General features: G+C 42.7%; 2 protein-coding genes across 2 annotated transcripts in view; one reads left to right on the forward strand and one right to left on the reverse strand.

Annotated features, from left to right (window-relative positions):
* Positions 1 to 20156, forward strand: part of LOC109408966 (cuticle protein 21.3) — a 30533-nt gene extending 10377 nt beyond the window's left edge. The window contains exons 2-5 of the mRNA XM_029852190.2: positions 16627 to 16894; positions 17349 to 17393; positions 19131 to 19356; positions 19530 to 20156. Of these exons, the coding sequence (XP_029708050.1) occupies positions 16627 to 16894; positions 17349 to 17393; positions 19131 to 19356; positions 19530 to 19617 (627 nt within the window). The 3' untranslated portion in view covers positions 19618 to 20156. The remainder of the gene's footprint in view (positions 1 to 16626; positions 16895 to 17348; positions 17394 to 19130; positions 19357 to 19529) is intronic.
* LOC134284823 (uncharacterized) overlaps positions 1 to 21857 on the reverse strand; it is a 496062-nt gene that overhangs the window by 281589 nt on the left and 192616 nt on the right. The window lies entirely within an intron of this gene.

Here is a 21857-nt window from a genome sequence, read left to right on the forward strand (position 1 = left end):
ACAAAACAGCAAATCAGCTTACCATCCGTGCGTTTCTGACGCCCACAAGGTTACTAGAAGTTCAAATTAAAAAATGAACCCCGTTGGTATGCATGAGGTGTCGGTCAAACCAACGGGGGTAGACGGTATCACAACCATCGGCTCTCAAATGTAATACCAATCCCAAGTAACACTCTTGTCATAGAAGAGTCATGGCGGCGCAGGTTTTTGTTGCGCAGAAGTTATTGTGACTTACTTCTAACAAATAAACACTTACTCTCTAGAAGTAAGTAAGTAAGAAGTAAGTAAATCAGATTTAGACTAAAGCCAAAATTGTGAGAATGTAGTATCCACCAATCCGAAGTAGTTAGCCGAAGACTCCACCACTCTAGGATGCATATTGAGAACACTAGAGTGTCGTATTGAAAGATAAAACTTATCTAGATCACTTTCAGCAGATCTGGACCAAACCCAAAAAAACAAAGGTATTGTTCCAATCAATCTAGATAACTTTGCTGAATATCCCACCCACAGATAAACAGACGTAACACGAAATTTCCATCGACCACGCTTTTAACGATCATTTTAAATCTTCACAGTTGTGGCTTTCGCATCCAGAGGCGCGCGCATCGTTTTTCTTTGCATTTGACGTTTCACACTAGCGCCTTCTGTTTACGATATTGTACAAAGCAGTGTTTCGTGAAACATTTCCACCAGGTGATGGCAGCTTGAATTGTGCGATGGATTTTTGCGGAAATTGATCAAGGTGTTACGTCTGTTTGTCTGTGCCCCAACTCTCGAAGATGCTTGGCAAGAGCACTAGAGCGCTTGTTCGTCGACGTCGAGAGATGCAAGGTGCAAGATGCAGGGATGTTCAAGCACAGAGAACAGACGTCTAAGCTCATGAAGTTCAGTTGTGTAAAGAACTGCAACGGCTGTTTTGAAATAACTGGCAATGTGGCCATTACGCGGCGCTGTCACATTTCAAATTGCGGTGCAAGTTCGCCGATATTTTACCTTTTGGCGCTAGTGTCACCAAGTGTGCACCCCAATATAGTTCCACCCAGAGAATGTGTGAATTTACTAGGGAAATAATAATTGTATTGTTGTTCAACTCATTTCTAATTGAAAGTAATGAAACTAATTTTCAATGGTTTGCTCAAATTTTGTTGCTGACTTTGTGAAATAACCATGCACATCATGTTATTTGAGCAAATACAGCTCAATCTCTGAGTAGGAATATTGTTACCGTTGTGATATAAAACTTTATGTTTACTGTATATTTGTTGTTCAAAATAGTACAATGTGTAAAACTAATTAAAATAAATTGTATATCCTATAAATTAAAAGTTATTTAAAAAGCATGCACACTCTAGAATTCAGATTTAAAAATAGTACTAAATTAATGCAACCTAAACTAAAAGCTTTCAAGAGTTCTGGAATTCATTAGATCAATGAGAGTGTGCATCGTAGGTTACGGCAAACAAAAGGTTTGACTGTTTCAACGGTAATACGGCTGCGAATAGCTAAGGGTAACGTTCATAAATTCATTGGATCATCTTACTAGTGCGCGTACACTAACGAAAGTTTTCATTTTTTGCTTGTTCTTACCAAATAGCGGTTATATAGCTGCGGAGAATTGAGTAAGGAATTGGTTATTGGGTCTTGATTCGACCATGAGCTAGAACCTCAAACGGTTTCATAAGAAGCAATACAGACAATTAGATTTTTTGAATATTTTTCGCCGGGAATTAAGTAATAGGATTCAAATTTTTAGGTTACGGTTTTCAAATTGTTTTGTATAGCACGGTTTGTTATTTTTCTTTAAATTTGGGGTGAACCAAAATGGATTTACAAACCCTATACAAGAGGATGGATGTGTCTCATCTGTCTACTGATGAGGTAGAGCACGAACTCCTTATTAGAAATATTATGTATGGCTTGGATGAACATGTAAGTATTAAGCGGAGAAAATTAAAGGATAAAATGAAGGAAGAAAGGGACACAAACAGGTTTGTAGCAGCTCCCAGCTGGAGACCAGTAGCGGAAGAATTGGAAATTATACGTTTCAAGCTTAATGTTATTGGTGGGTTGCTGGACAACCCAAAAGCCGATGCACGTCAAAGAGAAAAATTAAGCACTAGACTGGTTCATTATCGTGTGCGAATCTTCATGCTATTCAAATCGGTTGATGCGAACGAATATTTAGTAGATATTGCCGATGTGGGGAGGCAAGCGAGTGAAATATTTCAGAAGCATTTTCCGGAGATGGAAGTGGTTGAGGAGGCTTTAGAACACGCTGCACCATTAGAGACAGAGATTAGTCAAGTTTTGGAGGAAGTAAGGGACGAAATTGATGTTCTCAATGATACAGTATCAGGTAGAGAGTTAGAAGAGGCTGTTGCACTGGAGGAAGCTAGTGGAGGTGCGAAAAAGAAACCTTTGAGTTCCAAAAAGCAAGAGCTAGAAGCTTCAATGGGGCGGTCAGAAGAGATCCTCAAGATCCTTACGGGTTATGAGGAAGGGAATCATGATAACGTCAAAGATATAATGCATCATTTAAAAACTTTTGTTTTGCAAACTACGGAGCAACAAAGGCAAATGAAGGAAAAGGAGATAGCTTTGGAAGAGCAGAGAATGAGGGAGGCAGAGGAAAACATAGAGCGGAAAAAACGATTAGAAAAATTATTGATAAATTTGAATGAACGGTTAAAGAAAGGTCAGGAGAGTACTACTGAGAGTTTGAGACAAAAATCGGAGCGAAATTTAGAGAGAGGGAAAAAGGCATTCGAACCGACAAGAGAGGAAGATATAGGAGACTCTGGAGAAGAAGATCGTAATACCAAGATTGGTACTAACCAGTTCTCCCCGGTGGAGACTAGGTCAGAGAGTTCCCTAGAAGAGTACCAAAATGCTAGGCCGAGGAAGGAAAAACGCGAGAAAAGAAAGAAGAAAGACCAGAGACGAGAGAAAATCCGAAGTTTGTCCAAGGCAAACCGAATCAGAAAGCGACACCGAAAGGTGAGCTTTTCATCGATTTCAACGTCTTCGAGCAGCTCATCAACTTCGAGCAGTTCGGAAATGACTAGCGATTCGAATTCCGAAAGTTCGTCAGTCTCAAGCGTTGAAGAAAGGCATAAAAAGAAAAAGCATAGGAAGGAGAGGAAAGCTAGGAAAAGTCTTAGGAGAATCCCCGTATCGGAATGGAAATTGAAGTATGACGGTAGAGATCAGGGGCGGCGGTTAGCCGAATTCCTCAAGGAGGTGAAAATGCGCTGTAAATCGGAAGATATTTCTGAAAGAGAGCTATTTCGTGGTGCAATCCATTTATTCAGCGGACGCACAGTGGCCGAAGGCCGGACAAAACCTCAAAATTTCATCTCAAAATTTCATTGCTTTGATATTTTTCTTTTGTTATAAATACTTTAACTAAGAAAAATCCAAATTTTCAAGTCAATTGAATCAAAATTGAGTCCAGGGGAATTTTTCAAAGTTGAAAAATTATGTACTGAATAATATGTTTTTATCATAATAATTTCAAACCATAATTTCAATGTCGCAATGTGTAACATATAGCTGATATTGAAATCCATGAATTTTATTATTGTTTTGGGATACATTCAACCTTGGCATTACAACATCCAATCTGAATCTTAGCTTACATTTGTTGTTTTTATAGACCATTCCAAAAATGTAACTTTTACTGATTTTTTTGATTATAAATTCAGGCTACATAGATCTAGTACTTTTTAATGAAACAGTTCGGAACGATCAGGTGTGTTGCATCTAACCCCAAATCTTGTCTAGTTTTTGGGGATATATGTCACTGTCTGCGCAAAACTGCGCTAAGAACGAAAAATTTACTTTTTTGAAAAAAAGTTGTAATGGAGACGCATGGTTGCGGAACAGTCCAAAATGTATGAATTTTGTTTTCGAACGTAAACTTATAAAATATCTTTTAAAATTTCCGTCCAGAATATAAAAGTCATCGTAGCATATTGATATGTTGCGTTATCACTTATGCAGAATGTACTGGGGAGGGGTGTTAACCTGTTTATTGTCGCGCATTCGATCTTTTGAGACAGCATTACGTTGGTACTGTATTCAACAAGTGCATTTTTTGAGAAAATACAACAGAGCGGTTATTGAATGGTTTTGTGATAGACTGTATTTTCATCAATTATATTAGACTAAGTAGCTATATGTAGTTTGCCTTTTAATAAGTATAATGAAATAAAGGATTTCTTGTAAATTCAAAAACGAATGTACCCTACATATGCATATTTATTATTTTATGAACTAATCATCCAAGGTTTCATTTGCTAAAATACGTTCTCGGAAATTCGGCGACATTAATTTCAATAATGATTAACTCAAAAAACCCACTGAAATGGTGACCAGAGACCAATGCACAGACAAACAGACGTATCACTTCGAACAAATTGGAACCATTTAAATAGTGGTCACGAGAACATAATCGCTCAATGCCAATCAAACCGCCAATCAATGCCAATGTTTTGCAATCTCTTAACTAGGTGACGGTAGTGACCAAACGTCAAACAGGAGCAAAAATGATGCTAGAGCCATGAGCGTACGATTTACGCACTAGAGATTATTTGAACTAACTGTTAAAGAGGATCAATGGGAAGTGAGTAGCATGAGATGACTGTTTGTCTGTGCTGTGAGCTTGTATTGTCGACTTTTGTTCTACATAGATGTGGTATGAGGTATCGTCATCATTGTTATTATCGCTGTGTGATAAGCGGACATGATGAATAGAATGTAACCCTCACTTAATAAAAAATGTGAAGCAATTTTGCCTTGTTAACTCGCATTTTTATACAATTCTACATGCTTCATCAAAAAACTATGTAGATTAACATATTATCCAATCTTTTTTTTGCAACATAGAGCACTAAAACTATACTCTAAAACAAATAAACATGATGCCAACTTATTTATTATGAGCTTCTATTACACAGCGTAACAAAAATTAACTTTTGGTCTGTCTCAAGAGCAAACTTATGTGTCTCCGAAGGATTTTGGACCGCTGAATCCGAATCCGGGCTCAGATTTGTTATAGGGAAAAATATGCGATTTTGGGCTTTTTTGACTGCAAGTTATTAAGCATGGACACATTTTTTTTAATCAATCAAAAGGTTAATAGGTCAATTAACATCTAAATTAACGACTCATGCAAAATATTTCGTTTTACCAAATCGAATTTGATAGTTTTAAGCGATTTATGTTAGGTACGATATTTCCCATACAAGTCACCCTCCAAAAGTTGCATGCTAGTTTTCATACTCACATAAAATGCATAAATCTATCGAATTTGATTAGGTAAAACGAAATATTTTGCATGAGTCGTTAATTTAGATGTTAATTGAACAATTAACCTTTTGATTGATTAAAAAAAATATTTCCATGCTTAATAACTTGCAGTCAAAAGAGCCCAAAATCGCATATTTTGCCCTATAAATTGAGGTATAGCTCAAAATTGTGATGTGTTGGAGCAAATCTGAGCCCGGATTCGGATTCAGCAGCCCAAAATCCTTCGGAGACACATAAGTTTGCTCTTGAGACAAAAAAAATGTTGCGCTATGTTATTTTTATTAAAAATAAGGTTATTTTAATACTTTAAACCTACTTTCATACAAAAATAATGCAAGTTATGTAAGTTTTGATGCCAGAAATAGATTCAGCACACCCAAATTATCTAGACATGTGAATTTCAGCGCATTTGGAGAAAGTTTTAGGTTTTGTCCGACATTTGTATGGAGCCCCGCCACTGTGGGACGTGCCAAGGACTGGTTCATGGAAGGCTTCGAGAATCGTGACTTCCGTACTTGGTCAGGGCTTAAAAGGGAACTTAAACGCGAATTTCTACCACCGGATCTAGATTTTCAGATCGAAATCCAGGCTACAAATAGGCGACAAGCTCGAGGAGAAAAGTTTGTAGATTACCTGCATGATATGCAAAAGCTCTTCCAATCGATGACCAAACCAATTTCGGACCAACGAAAGTTCGAAATTGTTTGGCGCAATATGAGGTATGACTATAAAAACGCGTTGACAGGGGCAGGAATTAGGTCACTATCCAGACTAAAAAAATACGGCAGGATAATCGATGAAAACAATTGGAACATGTTTCAAAAGCCCAGTGAAAGTCGTTCTAAAGTTCAGCTGGTGAACGAAATGACAGCTTCGAGCAGTTCGAAATTAAAACAAATTCCTGGAAGCGGTCAGAACTTGCGCAGCTTTTCCCAGAGCAAGCCTAAGCAAAGCTCAGAGGGAGAGAAAATTAAACAGCGGGTAGAGCAAAATGAGGGGAAGGCGGGGAAGAGCAAAGAGGATCCCATGGAAGGATCTTCCAAGGGAACTTTGAGAGCTTTATCCGAACGTTACGTTCGCCCACCTATAGGCACTTGCTATAACTGCAGGAAGCATGGGCACCACTATGGTGACTGCTCCGAGAAGCGGAAAAAGTTTTGCAGACTGTGTGGCTTTTTGGATGTTATTACGCCTGAATGTCCATTCTGTCAAAAAAACGAGCAGAGCTCAGCTTGAGAAGGCAAGCTGATGAGTCGCTTAAAAATCCTTCCACAGTTGATCACGTTTACACCGACCTACTAGCAAACGGTTTCGAACCCATTTCCAGTGTGGATTATTGTTCGGAAATGGAGATTGATGAGCTTATTGTTCGAATCGATGGAGATAATCGACCTTACACGAAAATATATGTCCTAGGAAAGGAGGTAATTGGGTTGCTAGATAGTGGCGCCCAGAGAACTGTTCTAGGGTTTGGGTGTAAGAAGCTCGTCAGAGACCTGAAATTGAAAATTTTTCCCACTGATGTGTCATTAAAAACCGCTTCAGGAGCCCCAGTGGAAGTTGAAGGATATGTCCATTTACCTGTGACCTTCAATGATGAGAATAAAATCATTCCGGCTTTGATTGCTCCAAATTTCAAACGCAGATTGATTTTGGGGTATGACGACTTTTGGAGATCTTTTGGCCTTGAGCCCACTGTACCGTCGCAGCAAACTGAGCTGGTGGACGAGTTGGAAGAAGGAAGTGTAGAGGGGTATGAACAAGGAGAGGAGGGAGAGGTAGAAATTCTCTCACCAGAACAGAAAATAGAGCTGGACGAGGTTAAAAAGCTTTTTCAATCGGCAGTTGAAGGAGAAGTTCTTGGGGTCACTCCTATTATCTCGCATAAAATTGAATTGAAGGAAGAGTTCCAGAACTCTCCACCGGTGAGAATAAACCCCTACCCAACGTCTCCCGATATGCAAAGGAAGATCAATATTGAATTAGACAAAATGCTCAGTCAAAAAGTGATCGAACCCAGTAAGAGCGATTGGGCCCTAAGTACGGTCCCCGTCCTCAAACCTACCGGCGAAGTCCGTCTATGCCTAGACGCCAGGCGATTGAATGATCGGACTAGGAGGGACGCTTATCCTCTCCCACACCAAGATCGTATATTGAGTAGGCTAGGGTCAAGCAAGTTTCTAACGACCATTGATTTGACGAAAGCTTTTCTACAAATCCCTTTGGACCCTAGCTCACGAAAATATACAGCGTTCTCGGTGTTGGGTAGAGGATTGTTCCAGTTCACCCGCCTACCCTTCGGCTTAGTGAATAGTCCAGCTACACTAGCCCGACTCATGGACGAGGTCCTAGGGTACGGTGAACTGGAACCGAGTGTGTTTGTTTACCTCGACGACATCGTCGTGGTAAGCAGCACATTCGAAGCACACCTCCAGTCTTTGAGAGAGGTTGCCCGTCGATTACGATTGGCCAACTTATCTATTAATCTCGACAAGTCGAAATTCTGTTTAAGAGAGCTACCTTACCTTGGGTACATTATCTCATCGGATGGTCTGCGCCCAAACCCCGACCGCGTAGAGGCCATCATAAATTACGAGCGCCCAACCTCACTTCGAGCCCTTCGCCGTTTTTTGGGAATGTCGAATTATTATCGACGCTTTATTCCTCGTTTCAGCGAGATTTCTGCTCCCCTTACGAATCTTTTGAAGAAAAAGCCTAAAACGATTGTCTGGAACCCAGCTGCTGAGAAATCTTTCATCCAACTGAAAGAGAGTTTGATTGCGGCACCGGTTCTCGCAAATCCAAACTTTGAGCTACCGTTCCAAGTTCAAACTGATGCGAGCGACAGTGCTATCGCTGCCATACTCACGCAGCAGCATGAATGCGGAGAGAAAGTGGTGGCATATTTCTCGCAAAAGCTTTCCCCAGCACAACAGGCTTATGCTGCTTCGGAAAAAGAAGGCCTAGCCGTGTTAACAGCCATCGACAAATTCAGGCCGTACATTGAAGGTACAAGATTTGTGGTCATAACTGATGCGTCCGCTCTCACCCATATTATGAATGGGAAGTGGCGTACCTCATCAAGGCTCAGTCGCTGGAGCATTGAGCTTCAGGGCTACGATTTTGAGATACGACATCGGAGAGGAAGGGATAACGTGATCCCTGATGCGCTCTCCCGTTCAATAGAAGCAGCTACCCTTGATGACGGAGACGCATGGTACTCCACTATATACAATAAAGTACTCTCTGCGCCAGATGAGTGTACCGACTATAAAGTAGAAACAGGGAAACTTTTTAAATTCGTTCCCAGCAAAACCAAAGTTTTGGATTTTAGATTTGAGTGGAAACTATGTGTTCCGGAGAAATCTCGAGAGGAGGTTCTCCGAAGAGAGCACGACGATTCGCTTCATGTGGGGTACGAAAAGCTTCTCGATAAAATCCGAACGAGGTATTTTTGGCCTAAAATGGCTACCACAATTCGGAAATATGTCGAACGGTGTCGCATTTGCAAAGAGTGCAAACCAACCACTACTTCACAGCACCCGTTAATGGGAAACGCCCGATTAGCCACCAAGCCCTTCCAGATGTTAGCAATTGATTTTATACAATCGCTACCTAGATCAAAATCCGGCCATACTCACCTCCTTGTGCTTCTGGACGTATATTCGAAATGGACCATGTTGGTGCCAGTAAGGAAGATCTCTACAGACCTAATTATCAAAATCCTGGAGGAGCAATGGTTCCGTCGCTTCTCTGTTCCGGAGATTTTGATAAGTGACAATGGACGGTTGACCGTTGCGGGTTCGTGGGTGGATGCCGGAAGCGAGGGTTCGTCTGTTTGTGCGGGCCGGACTAACTGCATGCGGGCGGATCAGGGCTGGTGCCACGTGGGAAGAAACGTGGATGACGATCGGTGTACGGAGATCATGCGGGATCATGCAGGGATGGTTCGGACTAGCTTCTGTTCCGAACGAGGGCTGCTACTGAGCTACCGGGGTCCGTAATGACCGATAACCGGCGAGCCGGGAGCCGGCGGACGGGGAACCGGGCGATGTCCGGTGAACTCAGTTTCTGGTGTCGATTACCGGTGAGGACCGGCAGATCGGGAACTCTAGGAACCGTGGGAGTGCTGAGCGGTGTCTTTAGGCGGAGGGCGGCCGCGGTATCATGCCCTTTTTCGGCCGAATCGGCCTTCTCTTGCGACACGAGGGCGATTCACCGGCTTCTGGGCTAACCTCTTGCCGTTAATCCTCTGGGTCCTGATTCGATTCTTATGAAAATCGCACGGGATAGGTATCACTCAAAATTTAACTTGAGAGCGGTTCTTTGTGAACTGTCTGGTCGTAGCTAAGGTTTTACAATGGCTACCTTGCTATCAACTAGTAGACCATTGTTTTGGTGAATAGCCATCTCAGACCCTTGTAGCCTTCTTGCTCTATCTATCCCTTTCCCATGTTCCCCTTTCTAATTTGGCCCAATCGCTGATATGTGGCAATACAATTTGCTGTTCGGCAGTGCGTACGAGGGGTGTTGGTTTGTGTAATGGTGGTTTGTTAACAAATTATGTTTCGGTTGCATTAATTTAGTACTATTTTTAAATCTGAATTCTAGAGTGTGCATGCTTTTTAAATAACTTTTAATTTATAGGATATACAATTTATTTTAATTAGTTTTACACATTGTACTATTTTGAACAACAAATATACAGTAAACATAAAGTTTTATATCACAACGGTAACACTATCTACTACTCCCCCCTAAAAATTAATCAAAACAGAGTTTTAGATTAATTTTTGTTTTCAATTATTCAATTCATTTAGAACCATCTCAGGGTTGAGTCGCACCTTTTGTGCTTCGAAATTCTAACGAAAATCAACATGAATTGCGTATACCCAACAAATAGAATTCTCAAGCATAATTGAGATCAATTGTTTACGCAATTCATGTTGATTTTCGTTAGAATTTCGAAGCACAAAAGGTGCGACTCAACCCTGAGATGGTTCTAAATGAATTGAATAATTGAAAACAAAAATTAATCTAAAACTCTGTTTTGATTAATTTTTAGGGGGGAGTAGTAGATAGTGTTACCGTTGTGATATAAAACTTTATGTTTACTGTATATTTGTTGTTCAAAATAGTACAATGTGTAAAACTAATTAAAATAAATTGTATATCCTATAAATTAAAAGTTATTTAAAAAGCATGCACACTCTAGAATTCAGATTTAAAAATAGTACTAAATTAATGCAACCGAAACATAATTTGTTAACAAACCACCATTACACAAACCAACACCCCTCGTACGCACTGCCGAACAGCAAATTGTATTGCCACATATCAGCGATTGGGCCAAATTAGAAAGGGGAACATGGGAAAGGGATAGATAGAGCAAGAAGGCTACAAGGGTCTGAGATGGCTATTCACCAAAACAATGGTCTACTAGTTGATAGCAAGGTAGCCATTGTAAAACCTTAGCTACGACCAGACAGTTCACAAAGAACCGCTCTCAAGTTAAATTTTGAGTGATACCTATCCCGTGCGATTTTCATAAGAATCGAATCAGGACCCAGAGGATTAACGGCAAGAGGTTAGCCCAGAAGCCGGTGAATCGCCCTCGTGTCGCAAGAGAAGGCCGATTCGGCCGAAAAAGGGCATGATACCGCGGCCGCCCTCCGCCTAAAGACACCGCTCAGCACTCCCACGGTTCCTAGAGTTCCCGATCTGCCGGTCCTCACCGGTAATCGACACCAGAAACTGAGTTCACCGGACATCGCCCGGTTCCCCGTCCGCCGGCTCCCGGCTCGCCGGTTATCGGTCATTACGGACCCCGGTAGCTCAGTAGCAGCCCTCGTTCGGAACAGAAGCTAGTCCGAACCATCCCTGCATGATCCCGCATGATCTCCGTACACCGATCGTCATCCACGTTTCTTCCCACGTGGCACCAGCCCTGATCCGCCCGCATGCAGTTAGTCCGGCCCGCACAAACAGACGAACCCTCGCTTCCGGCATCCACCCACGAACCCGCAACGGTCAACCGTCCATTGTCCACGGTCCACGGTCCACCGTCCATCGTCAACGGTCCACCGTCCATCGTCGCAGTGCGTAGCCGGCCGGCCCAACCACCCCACCCACAATCACACACACACACCGATAGAGTAAGTGCAAAAATAATAAATAAGTTAAAATGGTATTTGGTTCTGTATTTATACCTTTTTCTGAATGAAAGAGCCCTTGAAAGCGATATTTGCCGACCCTGAGAGCATAGGAGCTTGGGCTCTGACTAGCTGGCATCCAGGGCAGTAATAAGGGGCGATCTGCCCCCGAGTAACAATATTTAAAGGTGCGCTAGTGAAATATTTCGTAATTAAGCGCCATCATGGTGTCGGAAGGAGTTTTTAGGTGGGAAAGTCAACGCCGATGTCGCTACTGCGCTTGATTTTTCTTTACACAAGATTTTCAAGCAATTTTGTTCGAGCATGTTCGTCTGTCCCAAGTAACACACATGCTATATAAAAGTTACGACAGCGCAAGTTTTGGTTGTATAGAAGTTTATTTTATGTTATTTCAACACAATGTTAGAATTACGTAAAATAAACATCTATACAACCAAAACTTGCGCTGTCGTCACTCTATTATAACATGTGTGTTGCTTGGGGTTCTCTGTGGTTCAAGGTAGATACGAGTTTTTTGTAAACAACAGAACCAGTACCTGTAAATTTTGACAGGTGTTGGTAATGTTCTTTTCTAACTTCCCGTAGGAGAGAAAGAGAGCGATTTCTTGATGACGTCACCGTGCATTACAGTGTTCAGTTGACCGGTCTGTGTATGCCTATTGTTTACAACTGCCGAACAAAGACACAAGCGCCGAACGGTCATTTTCATGGGAGAACTGTCAAAGGCCCCCAAAATCAGCTGATTTGAAGGACAGATTTGTTGGAATCCCAAAATGGCCGCGACAATGGCCGATTTTGGCACCTACTCACGATTTTCAGCGCTCAAATCTCTTTGTAAACAGAGCCAATCCACCTGATCATTTTATTTTAAGCTTATTACAAGTGAGCAAAAACAGAATAATCAAATGCACTATTGTTTGAAGCTTGCTTCTTGAGATTTGTGCGTCTGAAGTTCTGATGCCCTGTTGAAGCGGGACTTCAAGACGTTTGTCCTTAAACGTCTTTTTACTACAGCGGTCGTTCGCTCGTTTCAAAATGTTTACTGTGCAACGAGCGAATGCCATTCGCTGATTGCAACGTCATTTTGACACTAAAGTGCATCGAAATGCACTGACAGCATAATTCTGACAGCACGAATTTGACATTTGATTGCTTTTTAATGAATTAACTACATCGGCTGTTTTCCTACTCACCGCATCGACCAATGTGGCGCTAGCTTCTATGCGCGAAAAATCGCTAAAAGTAAATCGCAAAAATATTGTATGGCGAATACCATCTAAAGGCAAATTCTTCAAAGTGGAACACATTATTCGAAAAAAATATTTGGTAGTGGTTGTGCACAATGGTGACCACTATTAAGCCTACCATTTTTTTTTTCGGGAAAAGCTTTGTATTTCAAGTAATTCAAGTTTAGATGCTTTTCGCCATACAAAATTAAATTGATTTACTCCTGCTGATCAACTGTGGCTGCGCGCAAAGCGGGTAGTCCATTGCAAAAACTTGTCAAATTTTGCAATTAGTGGAATTGCAACTAAAAAGCATTGCAACGAGCGGGTTTGTAACGAGCGAACGGCGCTAAAACCCTAGACACAGAGAAACAATCGTCACACTCTACTTGCTTTCCATAGATTACCTTTTTAACGATCGATTCAAAGATCCAATAGTTGGTCGATTGACCACTCGCAGCGCAGGCGTAGGCTTTGTTCCTGTTCGACATTTGCTCACTACCGCCACCTAGTGATGGCTCGGCCAAACACAGCACGGTTAACAGTTTACGCAGTTACGTTTTCGCGGCGATGTTTTTCAACGAGATTTGTTCTGCGTGTTGCGTTTGTTTCTCTGTGCCCAAGTTTTCACCATAATTTCATTGAACTAAAGCGTGAAGATTTGGGAAAATTGGGTGGCAAAGGATGCAACGAGTATGGAAGTCTAAAAAGAGAGACTGATGGCGGTAGGGGAAAGAGCTTCAAAGAATATGTTAGGCTAGATTAAGAAAATAGGTGAATTAGAGTAAGGGTAGTCTGCGAAGGGAAGGTAGAGCAAGAGCACTAAACCACAGGCAAACAGACGTAACACTTGCGAAATTTCCATCGATCGCGCTTTTAGCGATGATTTTAAATCTTCATAGATGTCGTTTTCACAACTAGAGGCGCGCGCATCGTTTTTCTTTTCGTTTGACTAGCGCTTTCTGTTGACGATATTGCACAACGCAGTGTTTCGTAAAACCTTTTCACCAGGCAATGGATTTTCACGAAAACTGTTCTAGCTGTTAGGTCTGTTTGTCTAGTCTAGTCTAGTCTAGTCTACACATACACAGCCATTCATTGAAAGAATCCTGGAAAATGAAAGGATCGACTACTCCTATCATTTTTCTTGTCATTATTAATGATTGCAGTGCATCAGGGATGCATTACAAGCATTAAAGCGGCCAGGCCTACTGTGCAGCGTTGTGTTTTTTATTGTAATCAGAAAACGGGGACATCTCGTACCAACCGTTCCGTGAAAAATGAGAATAATATACCGCTTCGTTGGAAGTGACTTTGCTAAGAATGTTAATGTCACTCCATGTCCTCTGGAATCCTGGGATGGGACAACGGTATTTCCCCCGTATGCCCTGGCTCGCAAGCCTAGGCTTAAGCGCCTTTACCCGCTCTCTGAAACGAAATCAAAAGTTATGGTATCCAGCCCTCCCCAAATGAACATTAATCCGTAATATTTGGTTATTATTTACACGAGTATAAACAGAAACAAAATCAGAAAGATCTCACCATATTGTAACCAATTGGGGCCTTGGCAATAAAGCAAGATTGTTTCAAGCTGATCAGGTAAAATCAGCGTCAGCAACACACTATAGAAATTTCGCCTTATTGAAACTCAATCAAGATACTTTTTTGTTTAGCAGCTTTTTCTCGTGAACCAAAAAATATCACTTGGAAGTCCACTTGCACTTTCATTGTTATTTAGTCCACAGGGATTCAATGAACCTAACACAAATTGCGAAAGCATTTTCTGCACCACAAGATAATACAAGGAGCAGACCCACTTTCATTCGCGGAAAAAAAAACTATAAGCTTGGCATAAACCCGTAGCACCACCAGCCTTTCCATAAACCATGCGGAAGAATCACTTCTTTAAGTAACAGTTTTCTCCTCTACTCTAGATATTTTCCTCTCAAACCGGCCGAATAAATAATAAACGCGGAAACGAACAAAACGTGACAGCTAGTTGAAAAATCCAACCGTTCGCGCGCGCAGCCTACTGTGATCTCCTGACATTTCTCCCCATACTGAATCTGTTCCTGTTAGGTCTGTTTGTCTGTGGCTAAACTAAATGTACAGGAATGTGAAAAAGGAGTATTCCCGAATTAAAGAATTCATGCAGTACTACTTCAAGGTTTTTCCAAGAGGTTCCTTCTGGGATTTCTTGAGAAATATTTCAGGCATTCTAATATTTAGATAATCTGGATTCCGCTTGTCTGGCTCCATTGGCATAGCCAGCTGTTTTTGTCTAGCTCACTTTCTTATACAAATACGAGAAAGAGAAAGAGAAGTATGGAGGAGGTGGCACTTGCCTCCTCTTTCATCCTGATCATTTGCGTGTTAATCAAGGAGAGTTGATAAGTAAAAAGATATAGTTGACCACACCAGGCTCATGGAATTGCATGAGAAATTTTTGTCCAAGATATCCAACTGAAAAAGTTGCTCACGTTAGATTTATCCAGAAATTCTTTCTGAGAATCAACCAGATGCCTCGTTTTGAAATCTTCTTGGAATATCTACGGGAATTTCTTTAGAAATTTCACCAGAAATTGGATTTTTTTAAAGAAATTCCTTCTGGGTTTTGTCCAAAAGATCATCATAGAATTCCTTCTGGAGTTCCATCTGAGATTCCTCAAGGTACTCCTTCTGAAATTTCTCCTCGTTCCTCCTGGGTTTTCTTCACAAGTTACGACGGGAATTATGCCAGAATGTAGTTCTAAGTTCCCTCAAAAGTTCCTCCTGTGATTCCTTCTAGAGGTTCTTTTTGGGACTCCTATTACAATTCAGTCTGGAATGCATTGAAACATTCATGCTTGGATTCCTCCAACTTCAGCTTTCGCTGTATTATCTCTAGCATCGTCTTCGGAAATTCTCCAGAGTTTTCCACTCGGTATTTTCTAAGAGTTTCTTCAGGGAATCTGTTTTGTGATCCTCCCATAGCTATTTTAAGGATTGCTACAGGAATTCCATCTGGAGTTCATTGTGAGAATTTTCCAGAAGTTTGTTTTTTCTATGAACTCTTCAGGAGTTCTTTCTGTGAATCTCTCAAGATTTTCAGCCCTTGATTCCTCCTTAAGAATTATTGAAGGAATTGCAGACTCGACGTTGAGACACTGTTACGAATTTTCATTTGCGAACAGCTACCGGAAGCGCACTTCTATTCAGCGGTCTACCATCAATTAAAGCGATCAGGCCTACTGTGCAACGTTGTTATTGTTATTGAAATAAGATAACGAAGAATCTCGTACAAAACGTACTGCATATGTGGCACAAATTTGGTAGGAGTGACGTTGCTAAGAAGGTTAATGTCACTCCAAGGTCCGTAGCGCCACCACTCACTCTCTGAGACGAGTTGTGTAGTTGGGGCATAGGGTATCGCGCCACTTGGGCGGTGGCTTCTATATTCGTCTGTTTGCCACTATAACTCAGTCGATTTTGAACCAATTGACTTGAAATGTTGTGCACGGGTAGATACTATACCTATCTCACCACATTCCAAAAGTTGTGTCAATTGGTTCAAATTTGACTGAGATATAGACTAAGTGGAAAACAGACGAATATAGAAGCCACCGCCCAAGTGGCGCGATTCCCTACAATAAGCTAATTATCTTCCAATAAATCAACTGAATTGGTTGAAAGAAAACAGACTAATAGAGGTGGACGTAAATTTGGTGGCACCGTGTATAAGGCAATCCATGAGACAGATGCGATCTACTGATTTTTTTGTTTACCATGTATTGTTGACATCCGATGATCGGGGTTACAGTTGAACACAAAGGAATTTGTGTTGTTGTTGCACTTAGCGGACTTGCAATTAAAAAGCATTGCAGTTGTAGATACCCTATTAACCCCGCGTTATGTTTCCTCCATATATTCCGCAGTTCGTCATCCTGGCCGCCGCCCTGGTCGCGTGCGTTGCCGCCGCCGGCCCAGCCGCCTACTCGATTGCCGCCCCCAGCGCTGACTACCACTCGGTCGGTGCCAGCCACGAGCACACCGTCAAGGGACTGTACGGCCAGAATGTCCTGTCGCAGTACTCCAAGGCGGTGGATTCGGCCCATTCGTCCGTTCGCGTGCACAACTCCCGGTTGACCAACGACGGGTACGCGTACGCCCCACACTACGCCGCCGCCGCCGCCTATCCAGCTGGTGAGTTAATGGGGGTGGTGTCGTTAAAAACGCATTTAGGTAGCGTCGTAGCAACGTAGCGGGCGCAGGATGTGGAACTTTTCCCCACCAAGTCCTAACTATCACGTTTATATCATCCATATCCGGTTCCGTCGTCGCACGGATGGACGAACGTGTCTTTGATACCTCTATTCGGTCCCATTCAGTCAGCAGCCAGCGCCAGCGGTGCGATGGTGGTACTTCAGGATAAGCTTCAGTTTGACAGCTTTTCTTCCTTTTCTTTGAAATCGCAGCGCGCTGAATGGATGATGACGGGTGGCGATGGGAAAAAATCCATCCAAGTAGCCATGTCTCTATGGGAGAGCACGCCACGTGGCGGGGTGTTGCTCGGGTTGTGTGGCGAAGAGGGTTTTCCTGTTCCTGAGGAACGAACTAACTTTTGGTTTTTTTTTATCTCTCTCTTTTTGCATTGTAGCTCACATTGCCGCCCCAGCCATCCGTTACGCCGCCCCAGCTATCGGTGAGTAGTTCATCCCACCCTAAGTGTAAGAAGTAGGTGATTTTATGCGCGTTGATGGAGTTAAACGACTCACCTTGAATTCTCTTTGATAACAAGAGTTTTGATACAGTATTTTTTTCCCTAAAAGACTACATTCTTAGTTTTCTATCTTCTCAATTTCTTCAAATTGCAATCTTATTCAAATCCACTTTGAATCGAATCCAAAACTAATTGTAAACTAGCCCAAAACTCAGTTCCAAAGTCTATGCGCGTTTATCTCAATTCATTTCCGACTATTCATAGCGTAGTCCTCCCGATTCGCTTCCAATAACACTGCGTGGTTATCCCGATCCGCTTCCAACCAAGAGCACGGTCATCCTATTTTGCTTCTAATAACACAGCGTGGTCATCCCGATCTGCTTCCAATCAACAGCGCTGTCATTCCGATCCATTTCCAATAACACAGCGTGGTCATTCCGATCTGCTTCCAATCAAGAGCGTGGTCATCCTGATCCGCTTCCAATGACACAGCGTGATCATCCCGATCTGCTTCCAATCAAGAGCGTGGTCATCCCAATCCGCTTCCAATCAAGAACGTGGTCATTCCGGTCCGCTTCCAATCAAGAGCGCGGTCATCCCGATCTGCTTCCAATAACACAGCGTGATCATCCCGATCTGCTTCCAATCAAGAGCGTGGTCATCCCAATCCGCTTCCAATCAAGAGCATGGTCATCCCGATCTGCTTCCAATAACACAGCGTGATCATCCCGATATGCTTCCAATCAAGAGCGTGGTCATTCCGATCTGCTTCCAATATCACAGCATGATCATTTTGGTCCGCTCCAATCAATAGCATGGTCATTCTGATCCGCTTCTAATAACACAGCGTGATCATCCCGATCTGCTTCCAATCAAGAGCGTGGTCATCCCAATCCGCTTCCAATCAAGAGCGTGGTCATTCTGGTCCGCTTCCAATCAAGAGCGCGGTCATCCCGATCTGCTTCCAATAACACAGCGTGATCATCCCGATCTGCTTCCAATCAAGAACGTGGTCATCCCAATCCGCTTCCAATCAAGAGCGTGGTCATTCTGGTCCGCTTCCAATCAAGAGCGCGGTCATCCCGATCTGCTTCCAATAACACAGCGTGATCATCCCGATCTGCTTCCAATAACACAGCGTGGTCATCCCAATCCGCTTCCAATCAAGAGCGTGATCATCTTGGTCCGCTTCCAATCAAGAGCATGGTCATCCCGATCTGCTTCCAATATCACAGCGTGATCATCCCGATCTGCTTCCAATCAAGAGCGCGGTCATTCCGATCTGCTTCCAATATCACAGCGTGATCATTCCGATCTGCTTCCAATCAAGAGCGCGGTCATCTCGATTCGCTTTCATTATCACAGCGTGGTCATCCCGATCCGCTTCCAATCAAGAGCGTGGTCATTCCGATCTGCTTCCAATTTAGAGCGCGGTCATTCCAATCTACTTCCAATAACATAGCGTGGCCATTCCGATCCGCTTCCAATCAAGAGCGAGGTCATCCCGATCCGCTTCCAATAATACAGCGTGGTCATTCCGAACTGCTTCCAATCAAGAGCATGGTCATCCCGATCCGCTTCAAAGTTAGAGCGTGGTCATTCCGATCCGCTTCCAATCAATAGCACTGTAATTCCGATCCGCTTCCAATTTAGAGCGCGGTCATCCCCATCCAAGAGCGACCCGATCTGATTTTTCTCCATTTCCTTATCTCCTTCCAGCCCACGCCGGAGTGCACTACGCCGCCCCAGCCGTGCACTACCCAGCCGCTCCAGTCGTTAAGGCCGCCTACCCAGCCTACGGACATGCTGCCTATCCAGCCGCCTATGGACACGCCGCCTACGGACATGCCGCTTACCCAGCTGCCTACGCTCATGGTGCCTACGCCCATGGTGCCTACGGACACCCACTGGTTCGCCCAGCCATCGCCGCCCCTCTGGCCTACAAGTAAGAATCGTTCCTAGTTATTATAAGACCTTCTTTTCTTGACCTTCAAAATACCGACGACGTCTTGACCTACTTCGATCCGCCGTTTTCTCCCATTATCCATCATAATATCGATTACCCAGAAGATTAAAAATTAACCCGCCTTCTTCGATTCTGGTTTTCGTTCTGCCCAGGGCTCCAATCGCCGCTGCCCCAATTGCCGCCGCCCACCCAGGAGCCGTCGTATCGTTCGCTGGTCTTGGTGCCCATTACGCTTGGTAATCGATTTCAGCTGCCACGAAGATAGTCACTGCCAACACCACCACCCCCATCACCGAATAACCACTGCACAACGAACACACAGTCAAGGAAACGCGAACTTACCTTACTAGGAAACTACTTGCTATTAATTTGTACATACAGAGTTAGAGGTACTGCCCAACGCAGACGAGGCTAGGTTAAGCATGGAATAACCACACGAAACGGACTGAGATTTTCCACCGAATCCGGGGAAAATCCTCTATACTTTAGAGTTCACATAGGAAACTACTTGTCTTCCTTCTTCGCCGCCACCTGCGATCCTTTCCTTTCTACTGCACCGAAGTTCCATTTGAAACAAAGCAGCCAAGCTGCCGAACGAGTGGAAAAGCAGTGCACTTTCTCCTCCTTCACGAAAGAAAGGTTGTAAATATTTATTTATACCCCCCGAACCTGTTCTGTCCAACACTCAGCTCTTCCATTGTTTCATACTTCATGAACACACCACCGCGGAGTAGAAATAAGTCCACAATGAAAAAACATGAAAATGCTATAAATATAAACGAAACCATAACCTGCTTAAAGCTCATAAATCCTCCGAAATCATTGTACCATTACTAAATGGTTACTAAACCGCAATCAGGATGCAGCCAACCGACATTGGTCATTCGCCTTCCGATGCAATTATTTTACCAACAATGCTTTCTCGTTTTTCTTCATTTTCTCCAAGTTGCAATAGGGTCCTAAAATTAAAGACGAAATCTCGCTCATATTGAATAATACGATCAAGCATGATATTCTAATCGGAATTGTACTTTACTCGAACTTGAAAAACAAAGGAATAATGAGAAAATTCGAAATAAGTAAAATGGTAAATAGTTCTACTTTGACATTTGAGGTCAACCTTGTGTGACTGAGCTCGACATTTTTCGCACTGGGATTTCAAAAATGTTCCTATCTGACATACACGGTGAAAAAAAATCATTCAAAGTATGTGTTATAAGATAGGGACGAGACAAAAGGCTAAAAAAATAAAAATTATATATTTTCAACTACGGTTAATAAAAACGTCAAAAAATGAGTAAATATGTACTCTTGAACCATATATTGTGGTTTAAAGCAAGAATCCCGATAGGACTTTAGGAGCCTATTTAAAACTCTCTCACTGTCATTCCCCTTTGGAAAAAATGAGCATCTCTAGAAATGAACTGTTTCAACGAATCCGTTGTACTCAACGCAGAAAAGGTTCTTTGACGGGATGTCTACAAACGCCTACTTTTCGTACGAGGGGTATACTTTGGAAAAATAGCTAATGGAAAAGTTTCAAGGTTCATACAATTTCCTGGACAAAAATAGAAATAGAAACCAACTGATTGTAACGGAACGTCATCGCCAGTAGTCACCGGCACCTTCAAATCCCATCGCTGCCGTGCCGGACGAAATCTGTCACATCAACTTAGCAGTGTGATTTGAAAGCGAAAATCGCTATTGGATGTTTCTTCCCCATCCCGATCGACCAATCCAAGTAGGTTGGTTATGTTCTGACTGTGCGATGGATTCTCCCATTCCTTCTTTCGTCGAACCAAGATCAACAATGAATCATAAAGATAAGAATTGTGTGTCCTCCGTCCCTTCGGCCGTCGATTACGTGTGCGTGGGAAAATTTTCATTTCGCAGTCGTTGAGCTTTTCGGTGGAGCAGAAAAATCTAGGGTTTCTTCTCTCCTTTTGACACCGGAGGCGATTTTCGATTGTGGATGATATGTATAGACATCGAAGACCGGTCGCGGATCCAGATGGTCTTCGGTTTCGAAGGAGCCCACAGGGAAAATCCCGAATAGTGATGAAAAACGTGTGTAATGGAATTCTTTTACGTGTGTAAGAGGGTTTCTGGGGACAGAAATCTGTCCCACACGAAAGTGGTGAATGCATAGACGAGTAGGTATAAGTATTTATTTTTGGGGCAATCTTTACCAGCTTTCAAACCTTTCAAGATCAGATTGCATTACAATTAGCTTTAAAGCTATAATTTCATTATACTTTCAATGAGTACATGTGGGGTGTTAACAAAGGATTGTGCCATCCCCCTTGGATGTCCTTCCCCTAGCAAGCATCAGTGACCAGCAAGGATCATGACGAGTTTGTCAGAGATTGTCAGTGTGATGCTGCCTCAGTAAGGAGTGGAGCTTTGGCGGAGATGAATTCATCTTGATCGTGAGGTCCCGCCTATTGACAAGTGATTCAACTCTAGTTTGCCAAGATGGC

This window comes from Aedes albopictus, chromosome 1, assembly GCF_035046485.1.
Source record: "Aedes albopictus strain Foshan chromosome 1, AalbF5, whole genome shotgun sequence".
In the NCBI taxonomy this organism is placed as follows: Eukaryota; Metazoa; Arthropoda; class Insecta; order Diptera; family Culicidae; genus Aedes; species Aedes albopictus.